Source organism: Pseudoliparis swirei, chromosome 8 (assembly GCF_029220125.1).
Source record: "Pseudoliparis swirei isolate HS2019 ecotype Mariana Trench chromosome 8, NWPU_hadal_v1, whole genome shotgun sequence".
Taxonomy (NCBI): Eukaryota; Metazoa; Chordata; class Actinopteri; order Perciformes; family Liparidae; genus Pseudoliparis; species Pseudoliparis swirei.
Genome location: NC_079395.1, coordinates 14,875,511 through 14,898,752, shown reverse-complemented (window position 1 = coordinate 14,898,752; position 23,242 = coordinate 14,875,511). Strand labels below are relative to the sequence as shown.

Sequence of the window (23,242 nt, the reverse complement as noted above, 5' to 3'; positions counted from 1 at the left end):
ATATATATATCAGCATAATCTTGAAAGTGTATTTCTTAAGCAAGTGCATATGGCTATTATAATCTGCTGTAAAATCAAGAAAATGCTCTAAAAGCTCAGGTGTTGATTGTGCGGGCTGCTCGTTGGCATCAGGTGTGTACACTGTGTCATGGTGCGTGCCTGGCAAAGTAAGGGCGCTATCGCTCGCCAGCTAATGCCAACAACCACATTTAAAATAACCAACCGTCCAAAGTGCAACCACACCCTCGTCTCGCTTTAACAGGCTTTGGCTGGTTTTGAAAATTATACTGTGAATAATGTTTGTTCTAATTTACTCCCTCCCCAACCCACCCTCATAGTGTATCCTGGAAAACAGAGTTTCACACTTTCTCTGTCTACAACATGGCCGCCAACAGGTTTTCCTATCAAACGATTCCACCGCTCCAAAAGGCTTCGACGTAGTGACTGCACCACTTCTTACTGTAATATACAAACTGAAGCACACACAGTTTCCTGTTTCTGCTCTAGGATCAACTGTTTCTAGAACATACTGTACTGGAACAGGCATGTAGGGCGCTGGAATCTAAAGCATGTAGATGTTAAACCCCTCAGTTTACAATACGACAGTGAAAATGTAAAGTATATATAGACAGAAATGAATTGTCCATTCAGTTTAGTGCTTTTGTGCACAAAGAAAACAGTTGGGCATAAGAAAATTATGCTACTACAGTACAATTATTGGTATATAATGCTTTCAAATGCAAAACAACCAAAACAAAATTGAAATTAAAACCAACATTAGATTGCATCTACATCTACTATACAGAATTTAAGATGCTTTTTAATCCCCATCTCATTTAGAAAATATCTATTCATCAAATAGCTATACTACTAATTATATTACAAGAATCTAGTCACAGGAAATAGAAAAATATCAAATATCACCAGAGATGATAAGAAAACATGACAACCTGAACGAGCAGAAATATTGCTATGGTAACCACCATTGTCCTTTGACATCAGCGAGTATCATCCCCCTTGGTGCTCTTATCGGCTGTCCTGATGCCCCTTGTGTCGCTGGGAAGAATCAGCACAGCTCAGGGGAAAGAGGGAGTGGGTAACTGGGGCTTGTGTGGCAGAGAGGTGCAAATGTGTGGTTACGCTCAGATGGCCGTGTCCCAGAATACGGTTTTCTGCGTAGGATAAGGGGGAGGACGGATCTTTTTGGCCCCGCTGCTTTCCCCCCAGCCCGGCAGGACAGATGCACTTTCTTGCTTGCACTGACTCCGCTCCTGGTGCCGGTCCTCGTTCCTGTCCGGAGGAGGAGGCCTCTCCAGAGATCTCTGCAGGTGTGGATGTTGTCCGGAGCGGATCTGCATGCACAGGGTGCGTTTCCTCTCGATCTGGTCGAGCATGGTGGCGTCTCCACAGATCCATGGCATCTGGGGCATCTGAGGGGCAGAGTTCATGTGTTAAGTGAAGCCAATACAGCTTGACTTCAACGCTAATTGTACGCTAAAGCCCCCAAAACATGTATTTTCTCTATAACATGAAATACGTATTCTTATTCATGACAATCTCAAAGTAGAACAAACATAGATATTATTTATTGAGACTTTAACACTTGATAATTGCTCCATCGAGACTGTGTGGTTGTAGTTTGATCAGATCTGATTGACAGCAATCACAAAATCCATCAAATGCCATCTGATTTGGATTTAAAGTTAGCTTAATCATAAATGGGTGCACACAAAGACATCACTTGTTCATACATCCTCACAGCTCGATTCAATCCATTGAACTCCATTAGAAGTCAGAGTATGAAACTGACTGAGGAAATATGTTTTCATGACCTTACATTTCATTTAGCTGAGGATTTTATCCAAAGCGACTTGCATTCATACACCGTAGATACAGCTTCGGGGAGCAATTCGGTGTTAAGTGTCTTGCTCAAGGACACATCGACTAGGACTATATTTTCAGGGGGCCTACTGGCCTGAACATACAGTGCATCCGGAAAGTATTCACAGCGCTTCACTTTTTCCACATTTTGTTATGTTACAGCCTTATTCCAAAATGGATTAAAATCATTATTTTCCTCAACATTCTACACACAACAACCCATAATGACAAAGTGAAAAATGTTTTTTTCAAATTTTTGCAAATCTGTTAAGAATAAAGAACGAAAACATAACATGTACATAAGTATTCACAGCCTTTGCCATGACACTCAAAATGTAGCTCAGGTGCATCCTGTTTCCACTGATCATCCTTGAGATGTTTGATTGGAGTCCACCTGTGCTAAATTCAGTTGATTGGACATGATTGAGAAAGGCACACACCTGTCTATATAAGGTATCACAGTTGACAGTGCATATCAGAGCATAAACCAAGCCATGAAGTTCAAGGAATTATCGATAGACCTCCGAGACAGAATTGTATCGAGGCACAGATCTGGCGAAGGGTACAGAAAGATTTCTGCAGCATTGAAAGTCCCAATGAGCACAGTGGCCTCCGTCATCCGGAAATGGAAGAAGTTTGGAACCACCAGGACTCTTCCTAGAGTCGCCCAGCCAGACTGAGCGATCGGGGGAGAAGGGCCTTAGTCAGGGAGGTGACCAGGAACCCGATGGTCACTCTGACAGAGCTCCAGTGTTGTTCTATGAAGAGAGGAGAACCTTCCAGAAGGACAACCATCTCTGCAGCACTCCACAAATCAGGCCTGTTTGGTAGAGTGGCCAGACGGAAGCCACTCCTCAGTAAAAAGCACATGACAGCCCACTTAGAGTTTGCAAAAAAGCACCTGAAGGACTCTGACCATGAGCAACAAAATTCTCTGGTCTGATGAAACAAAGATTGAACTCTTTGGTCTGAATGCCAAGCGTCATGTCTGGAGGAAACCAGGCTCTGCTCATCACCTGGCCAATACCATCCCTACAGTGAAGCACGGTGGTGGCAGCATCATGCTGTGGGGATGTTTTTCAGCGGGAGGAACTGAGAGACTAGTCAGGATTGAGGGAAAGATGAATGCAGCAATGTACAGAGACATCCTCGATGAAAACATGCTCCAAAGCGCTCTGGACCTCAGACTGGGGCGACGGTTCATCTTCCAACAGGACAACGACCCGAAGCACACAGCCAAGATAACAAAGGAGTGGCTTCGGGACGACTCTGTGAATGTCCTTGAGCGGCCCAGCCAGAGCCCTGACTTGAACCCGATTGAACATCTCTGGAGAGATCTGAAAATGGCTGTGCACTGACGCTCCCCATCCAACCTGATGGAACTTGAGAGGTTCTGCAAAGAAGAATGGGAGAAACTGCCCAGAAATAGGTGTGCCACGCTTGTGGAATCATACCCAAGAAGACTTGAGGCTGTAATTGCTGCCAAAGGTGCTTCAACAAAGTATTGAGCAAAGGCTGTGAATACTTATGTACATGTTATGTTTTCGTTCTTTATTTTTAATAAATTTGCAAAAAACAGTTTTCACTTTGTCATTATGGGTTTTTGTGTGTAGAATGTTGAGGAAAATAATGAATTTAATCCATTTTGGAATAAGGCTGTAACATAACAAAATGTGGAAAAAATGAAGCGCTGTGAATACTTTCCTGTAGAAGTTCAGACAAACAGGCACATCTGCATACCTGACTTTGATGTGTCTCGGCTGCTTTCCTTTGTGGCGTTCCCAATGGAGAGGGGCTGGCAGGCATAGAAGGCAAGCGGCCATGCTTAGGTGCTACTTTCAGATCTGCAGAGGGAGGGGAAACCACACGTTTGACACAAAATACTTTTCTTTGCCCCATATACACTACCGTTCAAAAGTTTGGGGTCATCCAGACAATTTCGTGTCTTCCATGAAAACTCACTTATTTATCAAATGAATTGAACATTTCATAGAACATATAGTCAAGACATTGACAAGGTTAGAAATAATGATTAATATTTGAAGTATTAATTTTGTTCTTCAAACTTCAAGCTCAAAGTTGTATAGCTTATATCACCAGCATAACTGTTTTCAGCTGTGCTAACATAATTGCACAAGGGTTTTCTAATCAGATATTAGTCTTCTAAGGCGATTAGCAAACACAATGTACCATTAGAACACTGGAGTGATAGTTGATGGAAATGGGCCTCTATACACCTATGGAGATATTTCATTAGAAACCAGACGTTTCCACCTAGAATAGTCATTTACCACATTAACAATGTATAGTGTGTATTTTTGATTAATGTTATCTTTATTGAAAAAACAGTGCTTTTCTTTGAAAAATAAAGACATTTCTAAGTGACCCCAAACTTTTGAACGGTAGGATATAAAGGAAATAAGATAAATTCTCGAATTTCCTTATGAATGTGATGTTTTAACCCTCACCATTTCCGGTTCCCATGGTCATTGGCGGGCTACCTGATGATCTCCCGTGGTGAGTGGGCGTCGTGGTGGATGACACTGTGCTACCATTCCTCTCTTGTGCTTTTGATTGGTCCGTGCTGTAATTTGCTCTGTTCTCTCGTCTGGGCGTGCCGTCTGATCTGTGTGCTCGCTCTTTGCTGTCACACCGATACTCCATGGCAGAGGGGCTCTTGCTGGTTTGTGCATCATAATGCTGCTCTGAGCCATTCGGACTTCTGTCTTTGCTGTCCCGTCTCACTTCCAGTCCAGTTCTCCTCAGATCTTTACTGTCCTGCCTGGGCAGAGGAATCGGAGGAGGGAGGTCTCCGCCATTGTGGCAGCTCCGATCTCTCCCCTCATGCTTCGATTCAGAGCCGTAGCCAACCCTGTCCTTGCCGTTGCTGCTTCTCGATGTCTCTTGTCGGGGAAGGATCTCAGGTGGCTGGTCGATTCTACCTTCATGTCTGTGCTCCATGTCATTTCTTGCTCTCTCTTTGACATCCTGTTGGGGTAACAAATCCGGACGGTGGTCTTTGCTGTCATGCCTAAATTCTGCTCCAGTTCGAGCTCTGTCTTTGCTCTCCGGTCGGGGAAGAAGCTCAGGTGGCCTGTCTCTGCTTTCGTGCTTTGAGTCCACACCGTTCCTGGCTCTCTCTTTGCTATCCTGCCGTGGCAAGAGCTCAGGTGGCTGATCCAGAAGTCTCTCTCTGTTTTCATGTCGACAGTCGACACCGTTTCTTATCCTTTCCTTGCTGTCTTGTCTTTGTAACAGCTCAGGTGGATGGTCCAGCGGTCTCTCTCGGTCTTTGCTGTCCAGCCTCAACAAAGGCTCCATTCCATGTCCGCCGCTCCGATCTTTGCTGTCTCTCCTGAGCATCAGATCCCCATTGCTAAGCCCTTTGTCCTTGGAGTCTCGTCTCATCAATGTGATGGGCTCCACACTGCTGCAGCCCTTGTCCTTGCTATCCCTGCGGACAGGTGGCGCATCTCCACCGCTATAAGGACGGTCTTTACTGTTGCGTCTGTTGGGAAGTAACTCGATATGGCTGCTCCCTCTGTCTTTATCTCTGTCTCTATCTTTGTCTTTGTCCCTGTTTTTGTCTTTATCTCTGTCTTTGCTTTTGTCTTTGTCTTTGTCTCTGTCTTTATCTCTGTTTTTGTCTCTGTCTTTGTCTCTGTCTTTGTTTTTGTCTCTGTCTTTGTCTCTGTCTTTGTCTTTGTCTCTGTCTTTGTCTTTGTCTCTCCGGTGAGAAGACTCCTTGCTGTGGCGATCCTTGGAGTCTCGCTTGGACTCCTTGCTGTGACCGTGGCTGTGGCGCTCTTTGCCCTCGCGCTTGGACTCACTGTGGGACTTGCTTTTGGACTCGGCTGCAAAAGAAAGAACAACACTTACAAGATTGTACCATCTACGCTTATTCTGCTGCAATAATAATAATCACAATAATAATGGTTAAGCACTAGAAATACTCAAAAAGTCACTGTTTCAATAGATATGTCAATTACATATTTTGAGGGGAAGACATACAGAAAATTATGTTTTTCTGTTTCAAGTGTCTGCAGTACCATCATATATCCCCTAGGTGTCACTCACTACTCACTGCACTGAGGCAGCTGCAGTCAACGATTGGCGTTAGATGAATCAATATGTGGGCTGACAGGGATTTGAGTTGCATTTGTCTTGGTATATTACAATACACACTATCATTATCTATTCTAAACTTTTTTCAGTTCATTCGTAAAAAAAAAAATCAACAAAATAATTCACAACAGTACCATAACAACAATAGTTACCCGAATGAAACCTATTCTAAAACATGAACCACGACCATTGGATGTCTATATAATAATTCCAGTCTGTGTTCATTGAACATGTAGCTGTATATGTGTCACTGATTTAGGGCTCAATAAATACATTATAGATCATCATCGCATAAATAATAATATATGTGCATGATTGCTTTTCATGTGTGCTGTGCCTGTATGTGGTTTCTACGGGCTTTAACATACAGTACCATGCACAAGCCTCCCTTATCTTTCCCATCCCGTATCATGTTGTGAGTGTCACACGTGGCTGTTTAGTGTGTCGGTAAGTGGGTCAGACTAGTTGTTGCTGTGTCTTTTGCCACAATAAGGGAGAGAGAGAGACAAAAAAATCATCCTCCATTCATTGTTCCATGTTTGTATGCTCATAACACTGTGTGTTTGCAGAGAAACACACACAACCTGTCAGTCCTGTCGTCCATGTGGGGGTTGCACACAGGTGTTGGGATTAAAGAATTACAAATTAAAAAAGACCTGCCAGCCTTGATGTACAGAAAGCATGTGGAAACTGTTTACAAACTGCATGGAGCTCCAGAACTAAATACTGACAAATAGTCATTGGTTAGACATCATTGGGACTTGAAAGCACCCATTGACTATCTAGCCATCACTAAATGTAAACCAGGAATTCAACATTCAAGACAGTGCATAGAAAAAACAGGATTAAACCACACACGTGCATTAATTGGCACATGCACAGCAACTGGAAGATGTACTGTACATAACAGTGAAGTCTAAATAGCAAAATAAATCCTAAATTGTCTCAGCTTCCACTGTCCCCATCTGCACAGCTGCCACAGCTCCCTGATTGGCTCAATCCTGACGAGAGTATGCACTGATTGGACAGAAAGGAGAATCTGAAATCCTCTAATCAGGCGCAGATTTGAGTTCACAGTCATAGCTTTCCCGTGCTCATTGCACAGTTGCAGCCCTGAGCTGTGATTGGCTGCATTACCCGTGAGGAGGGAATCTGCAAATAAGAAACTGGGATTTCTCCTCCTTCCACTGTTGCTATGTTGTAGTTGCTAAGAGTATTGAGTAAGGATGGATGTGTGGACTCTTTGTAGATATTTTACGATTTATGTTCAAAATGCGCTTGAATACATTACTGTTTTGGAGCATTTGATGAAGGGTTTATATTTCAGTTTTTTAAATTCTTTCATATAGTACAACTCAGCTCAGAAGAGTTACAGGTCAACTATATGATTACATTTCATGGTAAATGTATTCTAAATCTCTAAATCTGACATGCTCTATATGAATGTATTTGTTTATGCCTAAATATGGAAGACACTATACTTCATTATGATCTACACCCTCTCTTATTTAGTTTTTTTTATTGCCTGCAGTCATATAGCTTTTATTAATATAGATTAATTTAGTTAATATTTAAGATGGTTATTTTGTTCACACAAAAAAATATATAGTTATGCATAAGAATTTCAATTTGTGACTAACCATATGATAAAGTTAGTATGAGTGGTTAAATGCTTCTACATTTAAAAAAAAATCTTTTAGCAACTTGTGCCCTTATGTTATAATAAGCAAATAATGTTTGACTTGCAGAGTTTTAAGTGTAGAATGGCTATCTGTATTTAAATATGACATGTACATATTTAAAAGTAATGCTGCCCTATGGCCTAATGCCACGAGTAGGTTTGAGGGACCTGCTGTCTGCTCTAGTCTCTAATCCCCTTAGATTAAATCATACGATCTGTATCAGACTTGGCTATCTGGGCCTAGATTAATGGAGGGTAGCACAGAGCACCACAAACATCATGCATGGAACTGTATGAGTGATGAATTCTCTGCACAGTCTCCTAATTCAGCAGGGTTAAATGTATCAACGCACAACAGGGATGAATTACACAAGACTACTTATTCGTGTCCAGAGTTTACTGCAGCCAAAGCATTTTGACACTGACACATTTCATGTCATCCATAACCACTCTGGGATGTTACTCCTGCTCTCCCGATTGCTATTCTGAGACTTTGCAGCTCCTCTCTAGTGTTGGTAAAGTGTTTTCTCATTAACTCTCTTAAAAAGTCCCTGTTATGAAACATACAGGCCAGGGTAAGATTCATAAAAGGAGATGCAGTTATAAGCTGTCAACATGCTTCCAGGATAAGAGAGACATAAATAAACAAGGGCACATGTCTTTGTGCCGTTTGCTTCGCCACGCTCCAAAATAAGGAGACACACGTGTGGAATGACTTACTCTCTCCAGGCTCTTTAGACTTCCTGCCACTGGCATTTTTCTTCAGCATGTTCCTGCCAGTCGTGAACAGGTTGGTGAATTCGTCCAGTGGGCTGGTGGGTGTCCGTGAGCGCCCCGTCGACACATTCTGCATGGAGCCGTGGAGTCGACCCGCACCGTCTTGAGGTGGCGAGCCTTTGCCGTGAGGGGTGGCGGAGGCGCTCCGCGGCAGACCGCCAGGGAACGGCATCGGAGCGTCAAAGGGAGGCGTACGCATGAGGCTGAGAGGGGTGAGACAGCGGCCCAGGCTGACTGGCGACGGGCAAGCGGAATGGCTGCGCTGATAGGAGGACGAGGAGGAGGATTTGTAGAGGGTACAGGGTAGAGGAGGCGCAGAAGAGCGGCCGGACACGGTGAGGGTTGGGGTGGCGGTGAGCTCCCTGCGGATGTGTGCAGAGGAGGGTAGCTCGCTGGAGGATGTCGGAGATTTGCTGTACGATTGGTTCTCAATCATGGGCAATTTGTTCACATCGAGAGGGGTGAGGGGAGACTCGTCCGAGTTCGGCGAGCACTGGGCCGGCGCCGGTGGGAACACCAGCAGCGGAGGCCGATGGGTAAGTAAATTGGGAAAGGGTGCAGGAATGTCACAGAGTGGAATGTTTCGTGGGGTGGAGCAGCGACTGAGAGGTTCAGGGTCATACGGTGCCGGGGTGGGGCAGGCGGAGCGACACCCTACGGGGTCCGTGCGGTACTCCATGTCATCCAGAGCTGGGTACTTCATCTCCTCGTACACAGACTCTCCGGGCTCCTCGTCCTCACTCTTCAAGGGTTCCCGCGGGCCGACGTCGATCCCGCCCATCTCGATGTAGACGGGTTCGTCTTCACAGTCGTCTGTCGGGCTCTCGTCGCTCTGCGGAGGCGAGTCGTTGCGTTCGCAGGGGGAGGTCACGTGGTGGAGGGCTCTGGAGGAGCAGACTCCGTGGCTCTTGATGTAGGACTCGTCGAAGGAAATGCTCAGTTGGGTGTTGGGGTTCCTCTTAGGTTTGGGTGGCGGCACCCTCCTGCAGTCCTCGCTGCATCCTTGAGCTGCTGAAGGACAGAGAGAAGGAAAGTCAAAACACAAATCCAGTGTAAAGACGTTCACAAGCACCACTTGACAACAGTAAACAGTATATTCATAGTTTGCTGGTTCATAAATGAGAATTGTGTGCCGTTTTTCTCAAAGATGATTTTTCAGGCTTCTTTTTGCTTTGAGCATAGAACTGCCAAAGATATGCAGGAGAGAGAGAATGCAGCAAAGGGCTGCAGTTGGATTTCCCCGCTGCAGTAAGGCTCCAGAACATGGGGGCGCCCGGTCTACCAGGTGCGCTACCGTGGCTCCTCATCATCATTCTGACTGATATTTAGTTGTGGAATAAGACACGTCAACACAATGTTCTCACATTGCTCTTCTGTCGTTTTTTTCTGCCCAGCTATCAAACGCGAGTGAATCACCACCATTAAAACTAAAATGGGCACTCGGTAGAGCGCATACCTTCGCATATCATAAGATTGGGCATTGCATTATGAACATTTTGGCATTAGTTGCACGCCAATTGGATAAAAATTGACCGTGCTATGGTAAAAAGAAGATTTTGACCTTTCCATGACCTTGACCTTTGACCCGATTGATCCCAAAATCTAATCAAATGGTCCCCGGATAATAACCAATCATCCCACCAAATTCCATGCGATTCAAGAAGATTTTGACCTTGTTCATGACCTTGACCTTTGACCCGATCGATCCCAAAATCTAATCAAATGGTCCCCGGATAATAACCAATCATCCCACCAAATTTCATGCGATTCGGTTTAATACTTTTTGAGTTAGGCGAATAACACGCATACAAATAAATACGCGGCGATCAAAACATAACCTTCCGCATTTTCAATGCGAAGGTAATCACGACTACTGCGGTGTTGCGGGTCAGATGTAGGTCAACGTGTATTGCTGAGAGCAGTATCTTGAGGCATATGCATGTTTCTAGGTCACAGTGGAGCAGTATGTGAGCATCGCATGTGGGTCACACACACTGTGCAAATTATTTCTGATCGTGGTGACGTAGCATTGCAGAGTGAATCTCTTTAAATGTGGTGCAGTGAGGCTGATGGTAGAGTGTTCACGTCGACGTCAAAATACAGTGCGGTCCTAATCCTCGTTTACTCACAGCAGGCACGATCTCTACACCCGAGATGCTAACTGTGTATTTCTCGGTCAGACAGTGCGATGTGTGGATAGGAGGGTCCCTTTCTCTGATGGGCGTGATAAGTGTGTTTAACAGCCGGAACATTTTGGAAATCTTAAAAACTGCAGATTTTACACCTTTAATAATTCAGATGCCAGATGGCCCAAACTCACGCATACTTCCTGTCAGCGTATGACTCACCACCATCCCGACATGAAGAGACACGCGCACAGCACATGCCTTCACATTCAGTGCGGGAAATTAGCACAGGCATGTACACATTTTGAGCGGGAAATTAGGAAAAGCATGTACATATTTTGAGCGGGAAATTAGGACAAGCATGTACATATTTTGAGCGGGAAATTAGGACAAGCATGTACACATTTTGAGCGGGAAATTAGGACAAGCATGTACATATTTTGAGCAGGAAATTAGGACAAGCATGTACACATTTTGAGCGGGAAATTAGGACAAGCATGTACACATTTTGAGTGGGAAATTAGGACAAGCATGTACACATTTTGAGCTGGAAATTAGGACAAGCATGTACACATTTTGAGCGGGAAATTAGGACAAGCATGTACACATTTTGAGCGGGAAATTAGGACAAGCATGTACACATTTTGAGCGGGAAATTAGGACAAGCATGTACATATTTTGACGCACAAACTAAAGTCAAACCTTCCAGAAAATGTGAGTCTAACTATGCAGGTGTCTGTCAGTCTGTTTCCTGTTGCATCTGAATGTAAAGCATTGCAGGACGTGCTACAGAATATTACGTCGAAAGATAGGTAGATTTAGAGGCTTCTCTTTGAATTAAGAACATGACTGGAGAGAAAACAATAAAAAAAGGTCAAGAAAACAGAACTTTGTAATGTATCCATGGTTGACGTTGAAGATGACACATTGAACTGAGGATGACAACCAGGCCTTCTGGTTTCATGGTCCCCTCATTCCCAATAATAAAGTAGTAAACCAGATGTGTTTAATTTGACTGACATCCTCAAATGCTTGTGCACTCGCTCCCTTTCCTTCTGTTTGCACGTGCATACAACAACGTTCAAAGCAGTGAAACTATGCCACATTTACAAAATGCATTATTACACTAACATGTTTGCACCTTGAGATCTGTTTGATCACTGTTGACGAATCTGTCCCCCCAAACATCTCTTACTCCCTGTGCCTGTCCCTTCTGCTCTCCTCTCCATCTCTCTGATGCTCCCTCCTCTTCCCCTCCCCCTGCAGCGGGTCTGTTTACCCGCAAACCCCCTCCCTCTCCCTCTCCTACTGGGGAAAAGACGAATCTAGGTCAATTGCTCCTCCTGAATGAATTCTACTCTGACAAGCTCCTCCCCTTCCCGCTACAGCGCCAGCTACCGAGCACGCAACCCTCCCCTTGGCCAGGGACACCCCCACACTCTCACTCTGATTGGCTCTGCAGCCTCACACTTCAGCATCTCTGGAGCCCCATTGGCTGGAGCTGCTCAGCCATTCTGTGATTGGCTGGGCTGCAGGAGGTCTTGTTTCTGTGGGATGGTTGCCGTGGTGCCCAGGAAGATCTGTGTGCACATAGAGAGATCCCCACCAATCTGAGCCGGGCTGGGTGGACTCCCGAGCATCACATTGGCACCGAAGCATCCAAAACAGTTCATCGAGTCAACGGTTCTTGCAACCGGGAAATCACAGTCACCTGCACCAGAGACTATTATTATACTCTAAATGTCAGTTTGATTTTGCAATGCTTGTTAGTTTTTCTTCATGCTGAGCACATGTCCTGTCACATGTCCTGTCACATGTAAAACTCATAAGCTGTGTGATTGCGCTACAGCAGTGATTCTGTCTGTGGCTCGTTGAGGGAAACATTGCTTTTGCTCAATTAAATCCGGACCTCTTCATTAAAGCTTTTCTTACACTGTACTACGTGTGCCCTCGGTTTCATCCATGTTCAAACGGGCATATTGGGTTTGTTTATTCTGCTTCAGAAAACTGACTCCAGAAATTGCTGCAAGGGTGATTCACTTCTGGATTTTGATCAAGGCATCTCTAAATGTTGGCCATGGCAGTTTTAACTGGAGGGAACATGGTTTGGCCTTTATTAAATAAGGAATTAAGTTTTAAATGAGGTCAAAGAACTGTCAAAACCCTTCTGCCTCTATGTGCACTGAGAACAGCTTGGACAACTGGCCTTGTCACCATGACCTTCTACAGCCAGCACCAACTTCTTGAATGAAGTTGCTAGAGCGCTGACTTAATACGCCGCAGTGCGAGTGTTACTGTGGAGTAACGGTATCAGGACATTAGTCCCAGAGAAGAGCCTGGGAAAGCGACTGCGTGGAAGACATAGTGGATATATAAAACCTGATGATTACTGTGGCAGCTGTCTCTAATTTGGCCTCGGCTGCTGTTGATTGGCAATCAGTCAGCAGCCGAGGCCGCCCTCATAAAAGCTCCCAGTTGAGAGTGGAGCAGAGAGGTGAGCAGAGGCGCAGGTTTGCGGTCTGCTCGGTGTTGAGTGTGATACGAATAAAGATGTTACCCAACGGAGCCTCGCGGTTGTCTGGCTATCCTCGGTGCTTGTGGGGGAATCCCACGGGTAGCGGCAATAGAGCTGCTACAATTACATACTATCAGATTTTTCTGTGGGACAACTTTTTTTTTGTTCCTGTTCATCTGACAGTAAAGGAAGTAAAAGAGCACCATTACAAGTCTAATAAAGTTACACATTATCCATGATCTTACAACATTTCTTCATGGCATTCAATTATGGATTTATTTATTATGGAATATATGCTGATTGGTGCACTGTCTTTTAATTACCCTTAGGAAGGGGGTTTCCTTGCACTATAGGCAAACCATGTGTCACTTGTTGTCTGACTCTTTTAATGTAGTTAATTGAACTGTGTGTTATCAAATGATTTATTGACGTGTGGTGCACCACATATGTGAAACTTTGGTTTAACTCCATTGCACTTATAGCACCTTTTTAACATCAATTTGCCACAATGGTACTTAGAGTGAAGTATGCAGTGAGGAGCCAGATGTCATGTCACTCTAGGAGGAACCGTGTTGAGGAGGTTGCTGCAGAGAGCAGCTATATATATATATAGCGCAGCAGTTTGCTCTAAAGTGCCACCACCACTCACCGTCACATCTCTCCCCGCGGCAGGTGGACGTGGGACTGTGGTCCACCGCCTCGGACGACATGCTCAGCTTGGTGGCCGGGTCCCTCCTGGGCTTGGGTGGGGGCTGCTTCCTAGAGGTCGGGCTTCCTACTTCCTCCTCTCCTCCACCCCCACTGTTCCCACCACCCACGGAGTGGAGGGACTGGGAGCGTACGGAGAAGCCCTGCCCACAGTCGAGGGCATGAGGGTGGGGCATGGGCATGCGCTCCTGGGGGTCCGGCATTGTGATGGAGCCCATACACAAGTGCTTGCCTTCGGTCGCAATGTCCTCACCTGTCCTAAAACAGGAAGCAAGGGAGAGAGAGAGAGAGAGAGAGAGGGTCAAGGGAAAATATGAATAATGAAAACATTTATAATCTAAATTTGACAAAATATTACATTTATAGTAAAGTAATAGACAACAATCTTGAAACCTCATCTTCTGGAAGCTGTTTTTGTTAGAGGACACACACCATGCCCTGACAGTGACCCGTCTCTATTTGTGTGTTTATGTCTCCGTCTCTAACTTAACAATAACAGGCATGTTAGTGGCCCTGAAAACAAGGTCTCTTCCAGGGCAAGTATTGATTTGAGTTTAACCCTGGATGTGACCGATGCTGCTCACACAACCACACAACTCATGACACCACACACACACACACACACAATCAATCCCTATAAATGGATGATTGGCCTGAATAGAGCGTTCATGATGTCTGAGTGTTGTGTGGTAATGGAGGAAATGATGGTTGTGTGTGTGTGTGTGTGTGTGCATGTGTGTGTGTGTGTAACAGAGTAAATGAGTTCAAGATCTGACTTTGTTGTTCATGCACAAAAGATGGGACAAGTATGCAATCTATACATACTAGATATCTGCACTTGGTGTTGTTAATTTTTCTAATATCAGAGTCACAACTGAGCTGAATCTCAGACATTTAAATGTTTTAAGCAAATAGCATGAATTTGCGTGTGCGGCTCCACGAAGCCCTATCTTGCGAGAGCGTGTGCACGCATGTGGTCGTGTGTGTATGCGTGTCTTTGTGACCCCCTCACTGTGTGACTTTGCTGACTCTGGCTGCCTCCCGGCCAGCTGCTGAACAGAAGGTGCTTGGTGGGGTGGGTTTATTGGTCAGGGGCTTAACTTTGCCTAGCAACAGGGTACCCATAGAAACCAGACACAAAACTAACTACGATTGCGCATTAATAATAAAGCCAACCTGTGCATCATGTGCACATCTCATCACATTTTGTTCAATTATACAATGTAAATGTAAAATGTGCCTGCTGCAGCATGTTGAGCCAGGTATTGTAAATAAATCAGATGGGGGGGGGGAAATGAAATAACATTTTATATTATGTATAAAACTAAGTTTTACTATATCTTTGGGCTGATTTAAAGGCAGTACGGGTCTTCCAATGTTTAAGGAGTAGGAGTTGTATGGACTGCTGCATAGCTGAGAGCTGTTAAAGTAAAGTAAGTAAACCATGATGTGTTGAAAGAGAGTAAAAGGAGTAAAACGATATCCAATTAAAATTATGATTGAAGGAGTATACAAGCAAGTCCAAATTAATATGAATTCAATGACAGCACACATGCTAGGTTTGTGGTTTAAATGTTACACATGTATGAGATAGCTTAGATAATATAACCACATCAATATCACCATTTTATGAATTAATAATATTTTGGTGTATTTTGGAAAAAAAAGAAGAATTGGAGTTTAAAAATATGAGAGGAAAAGCTGATCTAGACCTAAAAAGTATACAATACTACAAACATTCCTAATATTTTGGTAAATGGTATGAGTAGTGCTTCAAAGATTACTGGACCAGAAGATCTTTATGAGTTTTGTTGTGTTTTATCTCTGTAACTAAGTAATAGATATCTGGTTGAAATGTTGCTACTAAGAGAAGAAGGTTAGAATAAAAATGGGGGAAATGGACAATATCCAGTTTATAAATGTGATCGTACTTCGTAAACTGTTTTGTGTTTATTTGTTTGTCATTTATTTATTTTATGAAGTTCATTTTTATTGGAGCAAATGTGTATCCCAATTAAGATCTAAGTAAAAAAAGAAAAGAAAAGAAGAACATCTTCCAGGGCATCCAGCCACAGGTGTCAACAGTTGCTTTCCACTCATGTGTTTCTGGTGTGTGCATCTGCTGTGACAGTGTGCATGCACATCCCCTATTCATGGATTGTGTGTGTTGGTGGGTGGCTGTGACTGGATTATTTATAGGATATTTTCCCAGTGATTGGCTGGAGGACAGACCACAGGTGCACTTGGACTAGTTGGAGTTGAGTTGTCGTCGGGCAGCTCTGACTCTCTCTCTCACTGTGACACTATGCGACAGGACGAGCAACGTCACAGAAAAAGCAGCACACACCGAAGGAGAACTCGAGGGTGGAGGAAAACAAGATTTAAAAAAAGATGTCCCTCTGTGAATACGTGCGTGTGTGCATGCACAAAGAGAAAGCAGTCGTTTAGAATTTGCATGCATATGTAAATATCAGTCAAATTAGGTGTGTGGTTTTTGTCTTATGTGTGCATGCGCTTGCACGTTTAGGCAAATGTGTGTGTGTGTGTGTGTGTGCCGGACTGTGTGAATAACTTCTGCTGATGAAATACAATAACAGAAACCCAGAGTGAGATAGCAACAAGCAGGAAGGGCCGCCTTACTCAAATCTAATGTGCTGATCTGATTGGCCTATAGCTGTTCCAGCTGTCACCAGGCAGAACACATCTCCTGTAACTGAGCTCACACTTAATCTCTCGCTAACAGGTTTTTTTTTCTCTAACCCCCCCCACCCCCCACTCTTAAACACATTTGCTCTAACAAGCTCTTTCCCCCTCACACAATCACAGAGGCTAATATATGATATGTTCTCCTCGCTGTGCATGTCCATGCACGCACATGCACACATAAATCCTCACACACTCCATCAGTTACTGCAAAAATGGGTCGTCTCATTGACCTACCTATAGGCCTCATGAAAAATCCAGTTATTTTTTAGACTTTTCCTCCAGTGACTGTGTATTAATATTTTAGCTTTGGCAACAGCTGAGAGGCAGTGGAAGCAGGACAGTAGGGGCTACTTTCCTCAGCCATTCACAGAAATGTGGCAGGTTCCTAAATAAATAAATCAGTTAAGAAGAACCACGATGCACAGCACACAAAAACACATAAATGTAACCAGCTGCTAAAATACTGATTGAACACAGATGATTTTTAGATCCCATGACAACATTGGACAGCATTTCCTATAAACCTTTCCACTGATCATCATTAGATTAATTGTTTTTCAAAAAGCGTCAAAAAAGTAAAAATACTTTGTGGGTGTTCGCTCAGATAAAATATGCATCCACTGGTTGATGTCTTCTGTAAAGCTATGATTCTACTTTTTTTATCTAACATAAAACCATGATTTCCAACAATTTCCGATGAATACTCTTTTTTTTAAATTCCTGACGTGTAAAGATTCTACCTGTTCAGACGTCATCACTCCTAAAATTGCATTAAAAGGGCTATTGTTTCATGTCAGAGTGCATTGCTCTGGAAGCAAAGCTCAAATGTCTGTTAACTATTAAAAAATGTCAAAACAAAACAACATAAAAATAAATTTGTCAACAGATGGATTTCTGGTGTTATTTCATACTGCCCACAACTTTTTAAAGAGGAGGAACAAAGCAGCACGGGTGTCCATGTCTTCCCACAAACACACTCCAAACCCCTCTGCATCGCCCCGCTATCCTCCCAATGGCTGTGACTCAGTGCTCCTGATTCTACCCCACAACACAAGCACGCCGTGTCCACATGCTAGTCACGTCACGGCGGTGTTGCTGCACACAGTGGCACATCTGTAACTGCTTGCTCATCACAACATGGGAAACCGGGAGCATCGGCACAACGCACTTCCCTGAACTACTTGGGGTATTACGTCAACTTCTTGTCAAGGATACACTTTACTACACATTAAGAAAATGTTCTTCCTGAAAGGACAAGCACAAGTTACTTAACATGCCGAGTTCCCATCCGAACACACTTTCTGCCACAGCCCAGCTCCTACTAGTTCTAAACGCTCTCAAAATTGGAGCAGAGACGACCTCCATCCAAGGACAAGTCTAAAAGTGAAAAATTAATTATCCTCTCAAGATCATGGGGTGCACCAGTCGACACTGGCAAACCCCAAAATATAGCAACCTGCCTTTGCCACAGGGACCCTCTGGCCACTTGTCCTAATTCCCTACAAACTCTTCCTGAAGTGAACTGGGTGACGTTCACTGAGCAGAATCCTGCTGGTGAGCTGTAGCCGTGTATTTTAAAGCGTCTCTCCACCCGACACAACTGTTGTCAATGAGTCTGTTTTACTTTCCCGAAGCACTTCATTCGTAAATGTTCTTCCTACCTCCGTATGGCTTCCTCCTGTTTTCTCTTCTTGTCGTTGTTCTCCTGCAGGAATGTCCTATTTCTCTCATTCCTGGCGTGGTCCAGGTTCTGAGCCACCAGGCCGTTGTAGGCTCTCAGCCCATTCTCCTCAACATACTGGAAAAAACGGAGAGTTTCCTCCTCTTTGGAGCTCATCATTCTTCAAGTGTTTACACAGCATTCTGAAAAAGACATTTATCGAAAATGTTAGCAATAATTGTTTGTCTGAATTAGATACACTAGAAATATGGACGACAGGGGCATCATACACGTGTGTGGCCTGAATGCAAAACAAGCCTGCTGGTATGTCAGCAATCATTCTCTTAACCTTCATTTCTTAAGGTCAGCCTTCGTGTGATGAACACCAATGAAGCAGGATTGCATCAGCATTATACTGACGTCACACAATTGAGAGATGATGCTGTTATTGTGAATGATCCTGACCGTAGCTGTTGACTTCATTGCCTATGAAAGATTCATAGACTTGCGTCATGTGTCCGCAAGAGTCAAACGTTTCCCCTGGAGGGTTGCAACAGCTTTCTTGATTGTTTATTGTGCACACATACATACAGACATACAGACACTTTCACACACACACAGGCTCACAAGCACATGTAAATATGCAAATAGACAAAGGACTCGCTATCCAGCACCAGTCTTCTTATTGGCCGGGGATCAGTAGCGGCTGTTCATTTTCTCAGTTGTGTTTGCACATTTTCTGGCTGAAATAACTGGCTTTAACCGAGTGAGTGGCTGAATGAAACTGAAAAGTGGCTTTCATCTTCTGCAGTTGCAGTTGTGTGCTGGGCTCAAATCTAGTACTCCTGGGACCAACCGCACCGATGAAATGAACCACTCTGACTGAGATGCATGGTTCTGCACACGCGGACATCATCAGTATGTCTCAAATCTAAAATTAGTCCTTGCCGCCTTTTGATTCTGTAAAAAGACTACTACTGACGGCATCATCGTCATGAGAGAGAGAGAGTGTGGAGAAGCCTCTTCAACGGAGCATCCTCATTGGTGCAGTCATCATCCACTCTTTCGAAAATATGAATGTGTTTGCAAAGAGCGGCCCGGCGATGTGGTTCAGCGTGCGCTCGTGTGCGTCGCGAATTTGGCTGAAAACCTGAAGCAACTGCTTGCAACACAGTATGTGCAACATGCAACAATCAAATGTGATTTTTGGAGAGGCCAGCGGTGGAAGGGAAGAAGACACGACATGCAGGTCAATGTTTTCAGATCAGCCTAAGACTCATGCTTGTTTACGTGTGAGAGGAGCACTGAGGGGGAGGGGGGGGGGCTTGTGATAGCTATATGTATGTTTGTGTGTAGGGAGGCAACGGGGGGGGGGGGGGGGGGTTGCCAGATGGAGATTGCACTGAGACTGGCCATTGTCTGGCCACCCTCAGTTGGCTCTCTAACTTGTGTCTGTCTATCGATAAGTCGAGCATGGTGCCTATTCCGGTGTCTTTATCTTCCACTTACAGCAGCGTGTTCTCAATACTGCGTCGCGTATCGGTTTATAGAGGCACGAGTAGAGGACGAGAAGAGCCAGCAGAACAGATGGAATCAACATCTCGGAGCAGAGTTCAAACTAGGGCACAGATTCCTGGTGTTGGAGATTGTTTTTCGCCTTATCTCTGATGTACAGGCGCAGCCGGAGATCTGACGCTGGACAAAGGAAATACATCTTGGTTTCTAAATTGAAAATGAGGCGCACCGGTTCGATGTGTTAAGGGCGCAGCAAGAGCAAAGCACAGTTCAAACAGTGTTTGAGCTGAATTAAGCCCGCCCGCCTAATCCCTGTAAGCCTGCAGCAGTGCTCTGCACTAGAATCAGCTTGTTTATCACACTGTGTTCACCAAGCCTTTCACATTGGATTGTCCTCCATAACTCATCGATGTACAATGCCATTCATTTGCTCATCTCTCTGAAGCCGGTCGACTGAGTTACCCATTTTTCTCAACAAAGCTTTATTTTCCTCTCCATTCTTACTTTCCCTTTCACTTCATGCACTTTAGGCATCTCGTCTCCTCTCTCTCTCTCTGCTCTCATCTGTCACGGGCTGCAACAGTTGAAACATCGAGGTGCACTTTGCTATAAGAGTAAAAGAATGTGGCACACCGTTTCGGTTTCCAGGCAACCATGTCATATGAGAAGGGCAGCGTGGATATTCTAGAGACACAATGTCAAAACGATTGCAAGGCCAATAGTCTGGTGACAACATGCGTGGGCGGTCGTGCACACACACACAAACAAACACACACACACACACACACACACACACCTGGTGCAGCAGACAGAGTAAAGATTAACCTGTAAACCCAGGCATACACAGGTGCAACACTTTGCAATATGGGGCTTTTGTGAATTTTATTTAGTAGAGTAGAGAATTCACCTTTTGTAGCATGCATTGTGATATATATAATTATATATGTGTGTGTATAGCGTGGGCATTTGCTGGCATACATCACTGTGGGTTTAAGGTTGATTGTTGTGTCATGATGCATACTTACAATGGAGCTGCGTCCCTGATAGTTTGTGGTCTTCCGTGTTCCCCCGATGATTCCAGTGCATGCTCGTGAACTCTGACCTATGCTGGAGCACCCGTGCACTATTCCACTTAAAACCACAAACACTTCCATCCATCGTATGGTCCAACTGATCGACTTGCTAGAAGGAGTCACTGTGACCCGGGATAAGGCTGGTGCTAGAGGGGAGCTGGGCCATTGGGTGCCCGGCCCAATGCCAACTCCCCTGGGCAGAAAAGGGGGATGCGACCCCTCCAGTCCAGATGGTGATCAACTCCTTGCCAGGTGCCAGCGTCACCGCTCCACACATCTGGACATGTTAGAGACAGAAGGAAGATGCAGCGTAGCAACAGACCGCACCCGCGTGCATGACACAAATTCACACCGGCACTCTCAAACACTCCCACATCAAATCCTCTTGCAGCTGCAGACCAGGCACTCACAGTCTTTCTGGTGCTTCTTTCTCAGAATGTCTCTCCTCCTGCTTTGATATGTCCAAATGCACCAAAAAATGTCCCGCACAGGTGAAAGGAATCCGGCTCCACCATGCCCTGGAGGTTGAGACTGACGTGTGGCATCCCCTGCCGGCTCCCTCTGCCCTGCTCGTCCACACGGGTCCGTACAGTCGGTCTGTGCTCAAGCAGATGACACCGGGCTCCTCAACTATAGATCACAACAACAAGAACACGCCCACTGCCTCCTGTAGCCACCTTCTCCTAGAGCATCATCCTCTCTCCCTCTCCCTCTCTCTCTCTCTTTCCTTTGCCTACACTCCTATTTATCTTCCTGTTTGCCTTTAGCTCATCTTCAGAAGCACACATACCCTAGTTAATTTCTCCCATTTGTCCTTTTTTTCTGTTTTTGCCTCATGTGTCCCGCCTGCCTTCCTTTTGCAGCGGCACTGTAACTGGAGCCTGAATATGTTTTTCTGCTTTTCAGCACCACGGAGAGCGCTCTCTCTGGCAGAGGGTGAAGGGGGGGGGGGGGGGGGTACACTCACCAAGTGAAGAGATGGTATAGGGATGGCAGTAGTGGGGGGGGGGGGGGCGGCTGAGTGGGAGGAGTCACCGGGTTGCCAGGGCGTGACCTCATTAGACACAACCTCCTCTTTCCCTGGCAACCGCTGCCCTCCCCGACAGCCCGCTCCACCCCTCCCCTCGCTCTTACAGCTCGTAAACAAGACCACGACACACAACAAAAACACTTGCAGGGAAGACTCGGCGTTGCTCTCAAGTGCATCGCATGTACAGTAGCCAAAACAAAGCAGAGCAAAACAAAGAGGCGCAAACGCGTGAATGCAAAATACACCGAAAAGGGAAAACAATATTTTGCAGTTTCCAGTACACACGCATTGACATGCCGATGCAAGATGTTTTTTTGTAAGCGTTCGCATAGAAAACGAATATAGACGTGTTCCCAGTGGCCACACGGGTGAACAGGATGAAAGCAGGGGCAGAGTTGAGCCAGAGTAGCGGGGTTGACAGGCAGCTTCTGCGGCTGTTTTTGTGCTTCTGCTCGACTGTCTGGGGGGACGAGGATTGGTTTCAGGACCGCTGCCGGTTGTTTATGTGCTGGGAGAGGCGAGTGTAGAGGTGCTGAAGCAGGGCTGAGGGAGGGTGGGTGGGTGGGGTGAGGTGGTTGTGGGGGGGGGGGGGGGTGCTTGAATGGATTATCACCGTCGACACAAAAGGATTAGGGAGCAGAGATCTGTTGTTTTCATCAACCCTTTTCTCCATTTCTCTTAACCCCCACCCTCCTCCCCCACACGTGCCCCCCACTCCCCAACCCTCTGTGCCTGGCTCTAGCTGGTGGAGGTGCGGGGTGGGGCACTGGCATAAGAGGTCAGAGGCATGAAAAAATATATATATATTGTTTTGTGTTGAGATAGAGATAAAGGGGGTTGGTAAAAACAATTAAAAAGAAGGGGAGGGTGGGGGTGCAGAAGAGCAACGATGCACTGGGGGTTCAGCAAGGCTAGGCTTGAAGCTGGAATGCAGATGATTATCTAAAGAGCCAGCTGTTTTTGAGAGTGGAATGGAAACGGGTAAATAGGGTGAAACTAAACTATATTTCTCTGCACCCGGTTCCAACACAGCTCTCATGACAGCATGCCACATGCCACTGACAGACAATCGCTATGATCTCACTGAGATAAAATGCTCTGTCAAAAGGTAGTCACCCCCTTTCTCTGCCTATTATGAGGGACGTGGTCGAGTGGTCATGCACAAAGCAAGTCACTCCATCCAGAGCAACTCAGCACACTCACCAATGCACATGTACATACACAAGGGCCCCGGTCTGACCTCAGTGCACGGCCCATGTGGATAATCTCAAAGGAAGTACTTAGATCCCATCCAAGTTCAATGAACACAGACAGTGAAGAAATCCAAGGGGTGAATGGGTTAAACACATTGTTCCACCCATGTGCACAACAGTACTTTGTTTTGTGAACAGTGGAGGACGCTCCCACAGGGAGAGAATGGAGGGTGAAATAGATCCAATGCTACT

The 23,242-nt window shown here is 45.2% G+C and overlaps 1 protein-coding gene across 2 annotated transcripts; it reads right to left on the bottom strand.

Annotated features, from left to right (window-relative positions):
• Nucleotides 1-606: 606 nt before the first annotated feature.
• On the bottom strand, nt 607-21,310 carry nyap2b (neuronal tyrosine-phosphorylated phosphoinositide-3-kinase adaptor 2b). 2 transcript variants are annotated; one of them, XM_056421123.1, is made up of 7 exons: nt 20,720-21,310; nt 18,181-18,382; nt 13,755-14,071; nt 8,408-9,475; nt 4,350-5,735; nt 3,622-3,725; nt 607-1,430 (listed from the first exon to the last, which is right to left on the bottom strand). In XM_056421123.1, exons 2-7 carry the CDS (start codon nt 18,357-18,359, stop codon nt 1,143-1,145), a joined length of 3,342 nt encoding a protein of 1,113 aa, XP_056277098.1. In that variant the 5' UTR covers nt 18,360-18,382; nt 20,720-21,310; the 3' UTR covers nt 607-1,142. The 2 variants fall into 2 exon arrangements, with proteins under 2 accessions (XP_056277098.1, XP_056277100.1); XM_056421125.1 differs by having other exon boundaries at nt 8,408-9,472.
• Between the last annotated feature and the right edge of the window lie 1,932 nt (nt 21,311-23,242).